The sequence below is a fragment of the Neovison vison genome, chromosome 1 (assembly GCF_020171115.1).
Source record: "Neovison vison isolate M4711 chromosome 1, ASM_NN_V1, whole genome shotgun sequence".
Taxonomy (NCBI): domain Eukaryota; kingdom Metazoa; phylum Chordata; class Mammalia; order Carnivora; family Mustelidae; genus Neogale; species Neogale vison.
The window spans coordinates 18,905,081-18,918,710 of NC_058091.1; the positions used below are offsets into that span (position 1 = coordinate 18,905,081).

Genomic DNA, 13,630 nt, shown 5'->3' on the forward strand with positions numbered 1-13,630 from the left:
CTTTACACATGAGAACACTGAGGCCAGACAGATAAAGGACAACATTAAACAACTATTTAACAACATTAAAAAACTATAATAGTTGTTTGCACGAGGCAGAGCCAGATTGTGACTCCCAACACCTAAGTGCCTAATCATTACTAACGTCTTGTACTTTCATTAGGAAATAACAATAGAATCACAAATCTCATCAATAAGATCTATAAAAGAACAAAAAAGAAAGAAATGTCAGTAATCTTTATTCTGCTTCTTTCTTCTTTATCAGATCAGATGTGCCTGATGATTATTGCTATAACTACATGTTATGAAAAATTAATGAGTGGTAAAATAAATTAAAGATTTTCACACAAAGAATCTTTAGAAAAGTCAACTTTTGGTCAGACTACCCTCATTTAACCAAATCTAAAACCTCATTCAACCATTGTTTTCTATGATCTTAGGTAGCATTTGGAAGATACTATATTTTCCAAAGACTTCAAGGAGAAATAAAGGAGGTGACAAAATTGAAAATAGAGAACTTTTGTTTGAAAGCTTTAATATTAAAAATAGCACATATTCATATTTAAACCTGATTTTAAATATATATTATATACTTATAATAAATACATATCACTATGTAATATTTGTGTATTTATAAAAACATATCAAATCATGCATAAATATGAGCTTGTGCTCTATTAATAATTTTATATATAAATTTTTATGTATGAAGTATGTATTTATTACTTGCAAATATACTTTTGATAACAAAATTGAAATTCAGAACAGAAACATGCTTTACAAACAACTAGTTTAGACAAAACTTTTTATTTAATATATATTTTTTAAGATTTTATTTATTTATTTGTCAGAGAGCACCAGCAGGGGCAGGACGGTGGGGTGGGAGTCCAGTGGCAGGCTTCTTGCTAAGTAGGGAGCCCAGCGCGGGGCTCAATGCCAGGACCCTGAAATCATGACCTGAGCCGAAGGGAGAGGCTTAGCCCACTGAGCCACCCAGGCATTCCTTAACAGGTCTTCTTGACCTAAACAAACAAAAAAATCCTGCATTTTCTCAATATAAATGCTTATTTTGTGTTCTAAGTCTCAAGAAATTATGGCAGAAATGCTTCAGAAGAAAGAGTCTTCATTTGATATTACCATGACTGTATTTTTTCCGGATTGTATATTAAGTTTATCTTTGTTCACGAAGTGTTAAGCATGAAAAGATCTTTGTGTTCTGTGTAAGAATGCTAAAATAATGTAGATTTTCTCAAGAGATTTGAATAGTAACTTTCTTATTAATAATAACATTATTGTTCAGAGGAAACTCTGGTATTTGCATATTTTTGGTTTGTTTTAAATAAATTCATCATTGAAACTCTGATGTTTCACTTCTAGATTGCATAGAATTTTAAGTTTAGAAGCTATATACCAATAAAGTTTAAAAAAAAGTTAAAATTCTCATTTAAAATTTTTCAAAATTCTTAGCAATAACCTATGCTTTTTAAAGATTTTATTTTTTAAAATTTATTTATTTGTCAGAGAGAGAGCACAACCAGGGAGAGCAGCAGGCATAGAGAGAAGCAGTCTCCCTCCCGAGCAAGAAGCCCAACTTGGGACTGGATCCCAGGATCCTGGGATCAAGACCTGAGTCCAAGGCAGACACTTAATGGACTGAGCCATCCAGATATCCCAATAATTTATGCTTTTTAAAATATCAGGAAGCATATGAGAAAAGGAAAATAAGACATTCTTTGTATTATTGTAATCCAATTCATGAACTAGTTAGCACACTAAAGACAGAAGAAAATGACCCTTGTGAGATAATGCATTTTTCTAGTTAATAATTAATATTTTGTGATATGAACTGACCAAGTCTACAGGCTCCTTTTTCTTTACCATTTCAGTAAGTGTCTTCAAATCTATTAAAATGTTATCTATCCTGGATGATCTATTGCCTCATCCAATGCTTCCCAATTTTTCAAAAACATTAAAATAAGTAGCTCTAGTTGGTAGTTTGCTTAGAAAAGCGTAATTCCTTATGTTCACTTAAATTCAATGTCTTCAAACTTCTTCACAAAAGCTGTTAATTAATCCTGCCATGGGAGCCTCTGTGCTATACAATGAGTATAATTTTTCTTTAAAAATTACCAATTTCACTGACACATACCCCAGGATAGAAGTTTTAGTATTTCGCTGGTGAAATTAGTAATGTCTGTTCACCAACATGTTCTCTTTAGTGCGCGGCTTGATTGAGTGCCAGCATGGAAGTCTGCATGACTGGTGATTTCTGAGGCTTCTCAAACTCATACATTTCCAGACATTTTTTCTTACTACATGGGTAAGGTGCTGTGCTGAGATTTTGATGACATTTAAATATGATTATACAGCAGTAATTAGAGGGTAAGAAAAAAATTGCAATGCCTCCCATTTCTTTGAAATTGTATAAACAGACGGCTTCTCGTCATGAAACCCCAACTAGAATTAGGGTTGTGCCAACACTTAAATGCATAAGCCCGTTTCATTTGAGTAAACTAAATATTGAGTTTCATCTATCTTTTAGCACATTCTCAAGTAGCATCTTTTTTTTTTTTTTAAAGATTTTATTTATTTATCGGCGGGGGTGGGAGAGAGTGAGCGCAGGAAGAGAGAATGGCAGGCAGAGGTAGAGGGAGAAGCAGGCTCCCTGCTGAGCAAGGAGCCCGATGTGGGACTCGATCCCAGGACGCTGGGATCATGACCTGAGCCGAAGGCAGCTGCTTAACCAACTGAACCACCCAGGCGTCCCTCAAGTAGCATTTTAATAAAATTAAACTTAATTCATTTACTGAATTCTAGAACTTTAAAGCATAATCTACCACAAGGCAATGTGAGCCTCATTTATATTATTTATGTTAAGTAAGTTTACATCTATGAACATATTCCGCTACTAGTCAAATACCATCATTGGTCACCTCTGAAGGGTATTAGGGAATCAACTCATTATTCTGAAAATTAATAAATAAAGGGAAAGAATTAAACCAATTTTCTGCCTTTCTATTAAGAAAGGACAACCAAACGGTTGATGAAGGAAACTTTCTCTTTATAAAAATAACTGAACAAATAAATAAAAAGGATTGACAATTAGAAAAACACCATTTGGCAATTCTATATTAGTTAATGGATTTAAGAAAAATCAATGGCTTTAAACTTCACAAAAAGAGAAATGACTGAACCTTGTGTGCCTCCTGATAGAAATACAACATCACCTGTGATATAGTCCTTTGAATCTGAATCTGATCAACTTCTAGATCTATTATTCAATTTACAGAAAATACTAGAAATATAGGAAAGACAAAGTAATGTGTTACATGATGCATGAGGTGCAATTAGCAAAATCCATACTCTGGACACTTAAAAAACAAATAAGTCAGTTTCTTGTACAAATAAATTGCAAGGGAAAACAGAGATGGATAAATTTAGACATAACATCATATAGTGTTTTTAGACATTTTTTAAAAACTATTTGTGTCCCAGAATCTTTCCTATCAACTCACTAATAATTAAGATAGCAATATAATCTACCTTTCTAATTTTTAAGCTATAATTTCTAAGGTAACAATAACAACAATAATAAAATTCTCAAGCTAGAAAGCAGTTTTTTTCCATTGAGAGAAGAGCAAAAGCAAGCCTGTAAAATCCTTTACACCCTCAGGTAAAGACAATCTTTCCATTCTTACCAAGGGTCCTCTATTAGTTTCCTGCAGCTGCCATAACAAAGTACCACAAAAGGGGTGGTTAAAACAACAGATATTTCTTTTCTCTGAATTCTGGAGGCTGAAAATCAAAAATCAAGGTGCTGATAGGTTTGGGGTCTTCTGAGGCCTCTCTTTGGCTCGCAGATAGCTACTTTCTCATTACGGCTTCACATGATCTCTTCTCTCCCTGCGTGTGAACCCCTGGTATCTCTCAGTGTGGACAATCGAAGGACACTAGGCATGTTGGATTACCCTAACCCTTTATTTGAATTTAATACAGTCACATTCTAAAGTACTGGGAGTTAATGCTTCAACATGAATGGGGGAGGGAGAGGACACACAGTTCAATCTGTAACAAGGCCATTCAGAATCTCACCTTATTTACTGATAACTCCAATGCCATTATTAACTGCTTGAAATGGTTTGAAATTTAGAAAAACACCTAATGTGGGCTCAAAAGCTAAATCTCATGAAATTAATCACATAAGCTACACTTTGCAAAGTCTGTACCCAACATTCCTCTTCGCTCCTTGACGCTCATTTTGTTTCTTCAGACCTGTGCACTCCAGTGCAGTAGCCACATGTGACCAGAGAGCTCTTGAAATGCTCCAAACTGAGGTATGCTCTAAGCATAAAATACAGACTTGTTAAGAAAAAAAATAAAATATCTCAGTAAGTTTCATGATGATTGTATATTGAAGATTTTGGATAATTAATTTCATGTTTGTTCTTACTTTTCAAAATGATTACTAAAAAAGTTTAAAATTACATGTGTCTTTCATTGTATTTCTATTGGATGGTGATTTCCAAAACATGGGTTTATCATTTGACCTAAGTCTTGCTTTGAGAGCTTTCTTACATTTCAAATTTTGAACTCTCCCCAACAATCCCTTTCCTTTTCTCACCCCTATACAGGTATAGAATTGTTCCCCAACAATCCCTTTCCTTTTCTCACCCCTACACAGGTATAGAATTGTAGCATGATATCTAGTCCTTAACTTAATTTCAAACATAAGGAAGTGTCCCACTTGTTAGGAAGACAACCTGGAAGGCTAAATTAATGAATTCAGTCAAAATGTGTTGTGTTGAAATCCTACGGGACAAGTAGTCCTGTTGTCTTTCAGCTTTCTCAGAAATTAGAGAAGTTGTAATTAACAGCAATTGACAAAGGTATTTATTTTTCACTTACCAGTAGTATTTAAAGTCTTATGTTCTAATTTTATCAAAAAGCTAGGAGGAGGATTATTAGGATTCCTAGAAATTTTGCAGTAATTACTTTATGTATTTACAACTGTTAGATCTTATGATGGAGTAGTTTGTTTTGCTTTAAAGTTGCTGTTGAAGGGCACTTGGCTGGGTCAGTCCATAAAGCTTGTGACTCTTGATCTTGGGGTTGTTAAGATCCAGCCCGGTTGGCTGAAGATTACTTAAAAACAAATGAAGTTGCTGTTAAGCAGTGGAGAGGAAATGTAGATAGAAGTATTGCAGGGATCAGTAATTCATCACTCTTTTCAGGTACATAAAATCTAGTTAACATTCACATCTTTTTAAGGTATTTATTTCCCATTTTACAAATAGCACTGTTGGATGTAATTTAAAGGCGTGCTGGAACTTGACTCCCCAGCGAGGACTGGAATCTTTACAGATTGAAAGCATGTTAAAATTCATGTTTGCTACACCCTGTTCTAAGCACTTCCATGACTGGGACGTGGAAAAAGAGAAAAAAATGCTCCATATAGCAGTGAATGATTAAAAGAAAAATAAAAGCAAACAGCCCTGATACTAAAAACCATTTTTAAAATTTTCAAAGCAAACTTAGTTATGTTAAATAAACTACATCCCCTTTCCAAAGTATATGAATGCAAAAAGGACCCTTTCCCCAAATGTTTAATTGCAAAATTTTATTGTTTATATACATGAGAGGAAAATGTAGATACACTGCATTGTTTCTTAAACATATTATCAAGCCCTATCATTAAAATGTTTAGCTGACTTGTTAACATAGAACTCACCTTCAATGGATATATTTATATATCCTAAGTATAATGTCAAGCATACCTTCCAAATCCCTTAAGCTGAGTAATAGTTATACTTACCATCAACACTTAAGATTTTAAGTTTTTCCTCTAAAAATTTGCATTTTAAAATTAAATTTGTAAAAAATCCTGTTTTAGCAAGCTTGATTATATCAATTGGAAAAACTTTATTTTACAAGCAATAGTAATTGAATCAAATGATAATTATAATCCAGAGGAAGTATTTTATAACCATAGCAAATGCCATTATACATACTGCCAATACAGATTTAATAGACAATACTGAACTGTACAAGAGTTATTTATTTTTCCTTAATCTCAAAGCTATTGTTAGTAATACAAAAAGCCATATTAACATTTTTCCATTAGAAAACAATGTGATGTACAAAACTTTGGATGAAAAGATATATGTCAAATTTCATTTAAGCACTTGGTGGAAAATCCACCACTCCATCAATACCACCCAAAGTGTTTTAGGCAATTAAAATCAAAATAATGCATCTTAATTCCAGCTGTTAAAAAAACAAGCCTAGCAATATAGTTGGCTACACAGTATTTTTGACTACTCACGAGTTAATTTTTAAAATCCTTTTTTTGGGAGGGGGGTGGGGGGAGTCCTCCCACAGTAGGCCCTATACTCAGCCAAGCAGGTATTTGAGCAAAAAGTTGGTGAGGTTGGAAAGACCCCATAAAGCAGTCCTTTGGTTACCAGATCTGACTTTTAATTTTCAAACATCCTTCAAGATCAATACTCCCTAACTAAAAGTACATTCTTTTCCAAATGCTATTTTTATTAGTGGAGAGGGTATTTGGTAAGGAGAGGACATGAACTATTATTTATGATCCATTATTCCAATTAATAGCACATGTCAAAAGCTCATTTATTCTTCTAAGGAGTTTTAAGATTTGGTGCTTGTTACAAATGTGGTTCACTGACGCACCGTGAACCCTACAAGGCATACCGCTTAAACACAGCAAACAGGTGTGTGCATTTACCTTTGCATTTAATGAAGTAATGGTATTTGATACACACCTTTATCTTCAAATTCATTTCAGGATCCAGTGAAGAAAAAAAGTAAATCCAGTTAGGGTTGGTAAGAGCAAAGTGAAAACTAGTAAGGATTATTACTATAGAAGAAAGTATTATTCTCTATCTTTTCCTTTGAGTAACAAGATACTAACACACTACTTTCATTTAAAAAAAACTGCAACTATTGAATTGAGGCAAGTACTGGAGGCCCATAAACTGACAGTGCTGCCCATTCGTCACCATTACTTCTTTACATAAGCCTGTTTCCTAAGGTATAACACATAATCTAAGCAATATTTGGAAATTAGCCAAGCACTACGCAATTACAACGGCAGGTAATACACCATCAGTTTTTGAAACACATTTGACCAGTTTTGTGGCCCATCTGCAGTTTGGATTAAATAGACTCTCACTCAAGTTTCTGGACTTGCATGACAAAAAAAAGTATTTTATGAAATTTTCACAGAACATTTTAAAAGTCGTGGGGTCATACCACTTTTGTATTAAATGATTCATTCTGACATGCTACATAATTATGATAAAAATAATTGTTGACTTTTTAAATGAAAACTCAAGGTCAATGCAAGTAAATGGTAACAGACATGGAATGTCCCAAGATCTTCCTGTATGTAATCTGACACTGCTGATTATGAATTTTCAGTTTGGAAACTTCAGATTAAAAACCACAAGAAAATTTACTCTTGATGGCATGCAAGATGTTCCTCAAAATTACCCTCACGACCTAGAAGTCTCAGTATTTTATCAGAACATAAATAAACACAACAGATTTGTACATTTTATTCACATTTATTTTTCGCTTTTAGTGTGCTCACAGAAAATTAGAACACCTTAAGCAGGAGTTTAATAGCAATTTTTGTAAGCAAAGTTACATTCCATCTCTAAGTCAAATTGGTCAAAGCTTCTCCAGTATTTACAAAACATGATAGACAAGATGCTACACAAAACCATTGCATCTGAAGATTTTTTCCTTTATTCTCAAAGACGACTGGAAAAGAAAGCATTGTCTGCTGTAATCAAAAACATACCACAGTATAAACAGTAACCATTCCACTTATCACAGCTTGGTTGAGTTTAAAATTTGTGTTTAAAAGGTCCAAGATGACTGCAGTTTTACAAAAATGGGCAGGGTGGAAAGTTGCAAACTTCATGTGCTTCTGGATATCAAGATTTGTTTTTATACAATAGTCACAGTTAAAAACACCCTGCTGGTAATACATAATTACACTTTATTAAGGTCATAAACCAGCAATAAACAATAAAGCCTATACAACTTGTAGTTCTACTTAATCACTGACTGGTACAGCTAACATGAGATAAGTGAAAAGTTCCTATGGTTTAAATGAACTCCTAAGACTATGATCTTTTTTAAAATCTGGGTATTGGTGTTTTTTTTTTTCTCTCTTTCCTTCTTAATCAAGACTTGTAGTGTTGTAAACCTGCCTCACAAAATACATCGTAATAACTTTTCTTTAAAAAAAAAAACAAAAACAAAAACTAAGCCTTTACACCATCGTTTCTAGTGGTACATTATTCTTGGCAATGTTACGCACCACTTCGATTTCCCCATCGTGGCCCCTATCACTTCATTTGATATCCCTTTTGACCCACCCATCTCCTTCATATATGGGCATGTCCATAGATTGACAAAGAAAGTTTACATTTTCGAATAAAGATGCAAAGTATGCAAAAAACATTAATACTGATGCAAAAAATAAAAACAAAAGAGAAACAAGGCAGAGGAAGGTGTTTAAGCTCTCCTCGACCTGTTGGAATGGTGGTAACAGAATGATTTGAGATGGGATCTGTGGGGAAGGAAGGGGAACAAAATTTGCTGCTTTAAAAAAAAGGAAAATAAAAAAAGACATCTTTAAAATCAATCCCTGGTTGTAGACAAGTTCTCCAAAACCAGTACCTGGCACCACTCCAACAAACAAACGGGGGGGAGAAAAGTTCTTCGATTATCTCAAAAATCGGGCCCTTTTACTCTGCCGCCTCCGCCGGGGGGGCTTCCGGACTGCACTCGGGCTGGGCCTCCTGTGAGGGGGCTGCGCAGGCTGACGAGGCTGACGCGGGCGCCGCCTCCTCCGCGGGCGCCGCCTCCTGCTCGGGGGGCGCCCCGGGCCCGTCGGCTGAGGGCGCCTCGCAGGCGGCGGCGCTGGCCCCGGCCTCCTCGACCTTCTCCTCGGCCTTGCTGGGCTCCTCGGGGGCCTTGGCCTCGTCGCTGGCGGGCGGCTTCTCGGGCGCGACGGCGGCCTCCTCGGGCTGGGCCTCCTGCGGGTCGCCCCCCGCCGCCACCTCCTCACCGGCCGCGGCTTCCTCGCCCGGCGCCGCCGCCTGCTCCCCGGACGCCGCGCCCGCCTCTGCGGCGGCTGGAGCGGCGCCCCCGGCGGCCTCGTCCTTGCCGCCTTCGGCGGAGGCGCCGGCTGCGCCCTCGGCCTCCCCGCCCTCTCCCGCTTCCTTCTTGTTCTTCTTGAAGGAGAAGCCGCTCAGCTTGAAAGACTTCTTGAAGGAAAAGCGCTTCTTTTTTTTTTTCGGGGTCTCGTTGCTGGGCGAGGGCGTGGCGCCGTCCTCGGCCTTGGGCGAAGACGTCGAGGAGGCGGCCGACGCGGCCTCCCCCTCCGCGGCCGAGGGCGAGCCGGGCTCGGCGGCCTCGCCCTCCGCGGGCGCCTCCTTCTCCGCGGGGCTGGCCCCGGCCTCGGGGGCGGCGGCGGCCGGCTCCTCCTTCTCGGCCGCGGCGGGCGACGCCGCCCCGCTCCCGGCGGCCGCGGGCTCCTCCTTGTCAGCGGCCGGGGCGCTGCCGTTGGCCTGCAGCTCCTCCTTGGCGCCCGGCTCGGCGGCCGCGGGAGAGGCGTCGCCGTTTACCTTCACGTGGCCATTTTCCTGCGGGGCAGAGAAGGCGGGAGTATCACTGAAGCGGCCCGGGCGCCGCCATTGCCGCCCCCACCCCCGGGCCGGGAGAGGGACCAGTGACCCCCCTGAGCCCCTGTGGCTTTGGGAGTCCCTCCATCCCCTGACCGGGGGGCGGGGGGCGGGGGGGGGACCGGGGCTGCCTGCATAGACAGGAGCTCTCCGAAGAAACGGAGCAGTGCAGTTGGGGCCGCCCTAAAGAACCAGCAATAGCGTCGACCACTCAACAAATGCCCTTCGGATTTAGAAGTGCCGAGCCCCGGACTGGAAAGCAAAGGATAACCCATTCCTGCCTCCACCTCCCGGGCTCTGCAACAAGAGAGCCACGTAACACACGATACACACCAGACGCCCTTTGGGAGAAGGCACAGAGCCAGAGCCCTACACAGCCCTCTTTTCCCTAAACCGTGAGAGGCTCTGCAAGAACCGAGAACTCCCAGGGGCATCACAGCGCTCCAGCCAGAAGCGCCACGGCTGCGCCCGCCAAGACCCTGTGCTCCCCCCCACCCCCCGCCACGGGCTTAGGGTCGCCAGGGGGCGCTGCGCCTCCACCGCGCGGAGCCGGGCGCGGGCGGGCCGGCGGAGGGGCGGGGCCGCGGGGGCCACCCCGCCCTGCCCAACCCGGCCCTGCCCGCCGGCCGAGGCGCCCCCGAGCCCGGATCGCTCAGCCCCGAGTCCACAAACAAAGCTCAGGTGGCTTCCAGGCGTTCTGGTCCGAGCAAAACCAACAAGGCTGGGGGAAACCCTTTAATTCCTAGGTCTTGCCGCGGCTTCCACGCCCACCTTCGCCTGCGATTTTGTGAAGCCAGGGCGCGCCACGGCGGCTCATTTTGCATTTTTAACGGGTTCAGAGTCTCTTGGCAGAGCTCGCCTTCCCCATTAGGTTAGAGTAGGCGAAGCTACACGGCCTCTACTCTAGGAAAAGAGGCGTGGTGGGTACCCAGTGTTTGCGAAGCAGCCACCCACGGCCGACCTCTCGCGCCCACCCAACCGTGGCCATCTGCCTGGGTCCGGGCAGCTCTGGGGCGGCCCCCCGCAGTGGTCCAGGCGCCGCCACGCACACGAACAATCCCGACCGAAATACACGAATTGCCTCTTACTGACCATCTGGACAGGTTCTCTCCAAGGGCCCACCGAGTCTTCCCACCCCAGGGATACCATGTAAAAGTCGGATGGGTGTGTAATTGCACAGACAGCTGACGAATACAGATTTACAACAGTGGGAAAGCCCCACGGAAAGATACCGAAACCTTTCAGCCCAGCTCCAGCCGGGCAGCTACCTTTCCAAGAACCCGGGGCACGCCGCCTCAGCATACAATAAGACAGCCTTTCTTCCCCTCCTTGCCTTTCTCCACCACCATTCCCATTCTCCCCCATCCTGCCCCCCCATCCCACCAGCTCAGAAATGTTGAAAGCGACCCAGTCTCGACAACAAACACGAGAGCCACCCAAACACCTTTGTGCCCACCAAACACAAATGCAACCTGACGAGGGGGGAGGTTAGCACCTAGCTAGTCACGTTCTGCCAAGCTCCAAACACGCCATTTTAGACAATTTATCACTTCTTGCCTCTTGTCTACACAAGAATTTGCCAGGATTCTCCGAGAACCACTCCTCTGGGGTGGAGGAGAAGACCCCCCCCCCACCTCCTATGAGAAATTGACAATTTAGGCTATCGCTTTCCATTCAACTTTCAGACTGGAATCTGGCCACGCTCCTCTCTCCGCCGAACGCGCCTAGGGCGCGACCGGGAGGGGAGGAGAAGCGTCGGGACTAGAGAAAGACACCAACGAGATGACCACACACACAGGTAGAATTTACCTGCCCATTCGCTTTGGAAGGCGACGAGGCCACAGCCGCCTCCCCGGGCCTCTCCGCGGTGGCTTCTCCCTTCGCAGCGGTCTTGGAGAACTGGGCACCCATGCTGGCTTCTTCAACAAAGAAACTCAACAGATCCAAGGGGGGGAACAAAGAGCCTCCGGTTGGTGTAACGACGGGGCGAGCGGCAGCAGCAGCGGCGGCGGCGGCAGCAGCGGCGGCGGCGGCGGCGGCAGCAGCACACACACACCGGAGGGAGGGGGGAGTGGGGGTGGTGAAGAGGACAGAACAGAACCGATTAAATACACTCCGGATAAAAAAATTTAAGTCGAAGAGATAAAAAAGCAGCAGCGCAGGAGGGAGGGAAAAAAGGAGGAAAAGTCGAGCACAAAAAAAGGAGCCCAAGTGTAGTTTAAAAAAAAAAAGAAGTAATAAAAAATCCCAGATTTGTAGCCGCACTGTAGACAAGAGGAAAATGGAGAAATCTCCCTGGTTGCTAATAAGATGCGGGGTCCAACGCCCAAGTGCACAGATGAATGGGCTCGCGGGCGCTGACGCGGCCCCCGCGCGCGCCGGCCAATCCGCGCACCGCACACAAAGCAGGGGGCGGAGCCTGCGCGCCCGGCGAACAATGGAGCCGCGCTTTGCAAATGGTTTGAAAATCAGCCTCAGACCGAGAATTAATGTCCTCCAAATAAATAAATCAATTAAAAAATACATGCCTCTCGCCTTCCTCTGCTGGAAAATAATAATGCATCACTTGATTGGCTTGCTTTGTTTGGAATTAATTAACGCGGGAGGGGGGTACTTGTGGATGGGGGCGGAGAAAGCGTTAACTTGACTCGCTTTGACTCTTGTCGGTCTATATCCGTGTCTGTCTCTCTCCACTCGCTCCCCTCCCCCATCTTCCCTGTGTGTTTATGTGTATGTGTGTGTATGCGAGTGTTAAAGACAATGGTTGGGATTTGTGTGCAGCATGTTTTCTTTCTCCGTGTTCCATACTGGTTTCACAGATACTCCACAGGGTTTGTTTTTTTAACGGTTGCAAATGTTAAATCGCTCCAAATTGAAAGGTATTTAAACCACGAAGATCTAATTTCATCAAACCACATCTCGAGTTAGAATTAGGTCTGTAGGCCAGATGTGGAAAATGCAAAAGCGGCAAGGAGCCTAAGCCACAGTCCCTACCCTATCCCACACTGGCATGAAATAAAATATTTCGATACTGGCCTGCGACGTTCATCGAATTCCTCCCACCGCCGACTATTCCCAATGAGTGATTCCCCCCACCCCACAATATAAAGTGAGGGCCACGTACAAAAAATCATAACAGTTTGCATTTTATCACTATAAGAAATGACAATGTTCCTCTATGGTGAAACGAGACACAGCCTCTGAGTATACGAATCCATATGTACGGTTAGGATGCAATTCGCGTAGATGTGAATCGTTTTTCAGCCTATTGCCAGGATCGGATGGACTCTTTCCGAACATGTGTAAGTATGCATGCAACCGAGTGTGCTCCTGGAAGGGAGGGAGGCGCCGGCGATGAAATTTTAAACAACCGGATTGACGACCACAGTTCTAAGGAAAAACTGCATGTTGAGAAATAGCAAGAAGATCCTCTGAACGCTCCAAGTCTAGCTGGGGCTGGAGAAAAAGCTTCCATAGGGGGATACAGAGTACCTCCATCGCACCCCTTGCCACGAAAGTACCAGACGTTATTTGTGTGTGAAAGGCAAGGCACTGATTTAAAGAAGAGGAGGAGGCGGTAAAAAAAAAAAAAAAAAAAAAATCAAGGATGCAGCCTAATAAACATTCTCCTACCGCCTACATTTTTACTCCCAAAGTTTTCTCTCGTTCCACATTAGACCCTTTTCTCGTTTACATTTAGTAATCCTGAAATGAATAATCTTTTCGCTTATGGACGTGAGAAGCAGTCGAGAGAACGGTTCATTTCTCCTGGTGTTGGCTCTGAATTCTCAAGCAGTTTTATTTTCTGCTTATTGCAGGGAAATGGGTCACACTTTGAGTGAAAAAGATGGTTGGTTCAAGCCAGTAACTCTTTGTTCAAGTATTGCTTTGCAAATCACCAAGCCGTA

At 42.6% G+C, this 13,630-nt stretch overlaps 1 protein-coding gene across 1 annotated transcript; it reads right to left on the reverse strand.

The window, feature by feature from the left end:
• Window positions 1-7,573: 7,573 nt before the first annotated feature.
• MARCKS (myristoylated alanine rich protein kinase C substrate) lies at window positions 7,574-12,090 on the reverse strand. Its single transcript, XM_044244255.1, has 2 exons — window positions 11,532-12,090; window positions 7,574-9,683 (listed from the first exon to the last, which is right to left on the reverse strand). The coding sequence occupies exons 1-2, from the start codon at window positions 11,631-11,633 to the stop codon at window positions 8,784-8,786; spliced, it is 1,002 nt and encodes a 333-aa protein (XP_044100190.1). The 5' UTR covers window positions 11,634-12,090; the 3' UTR covers window positions 7,574-8,783.
• Between the last annotated feature and the right edge of the window lie 1,540 nt (window positions 12,091-13,630).

Bases quoted from the DNA above. Each gene is read 5' to 3' on its own strand.
- MARCKS (XM_044244255.1), bottom strand. From the start codon at position 11,633: ATGGGTGCCCAGTTCTCCAAGACCGCTGCGAAGGGAGAAGCCACCGCG. The intron at 9,684-11,531 runs GTAAATTCTACC...TCTGCCCCGCAG, and splicing joins CTTCCAAAGCGAATGGGCAG to GAAAATGGCCACGTGAAGGT.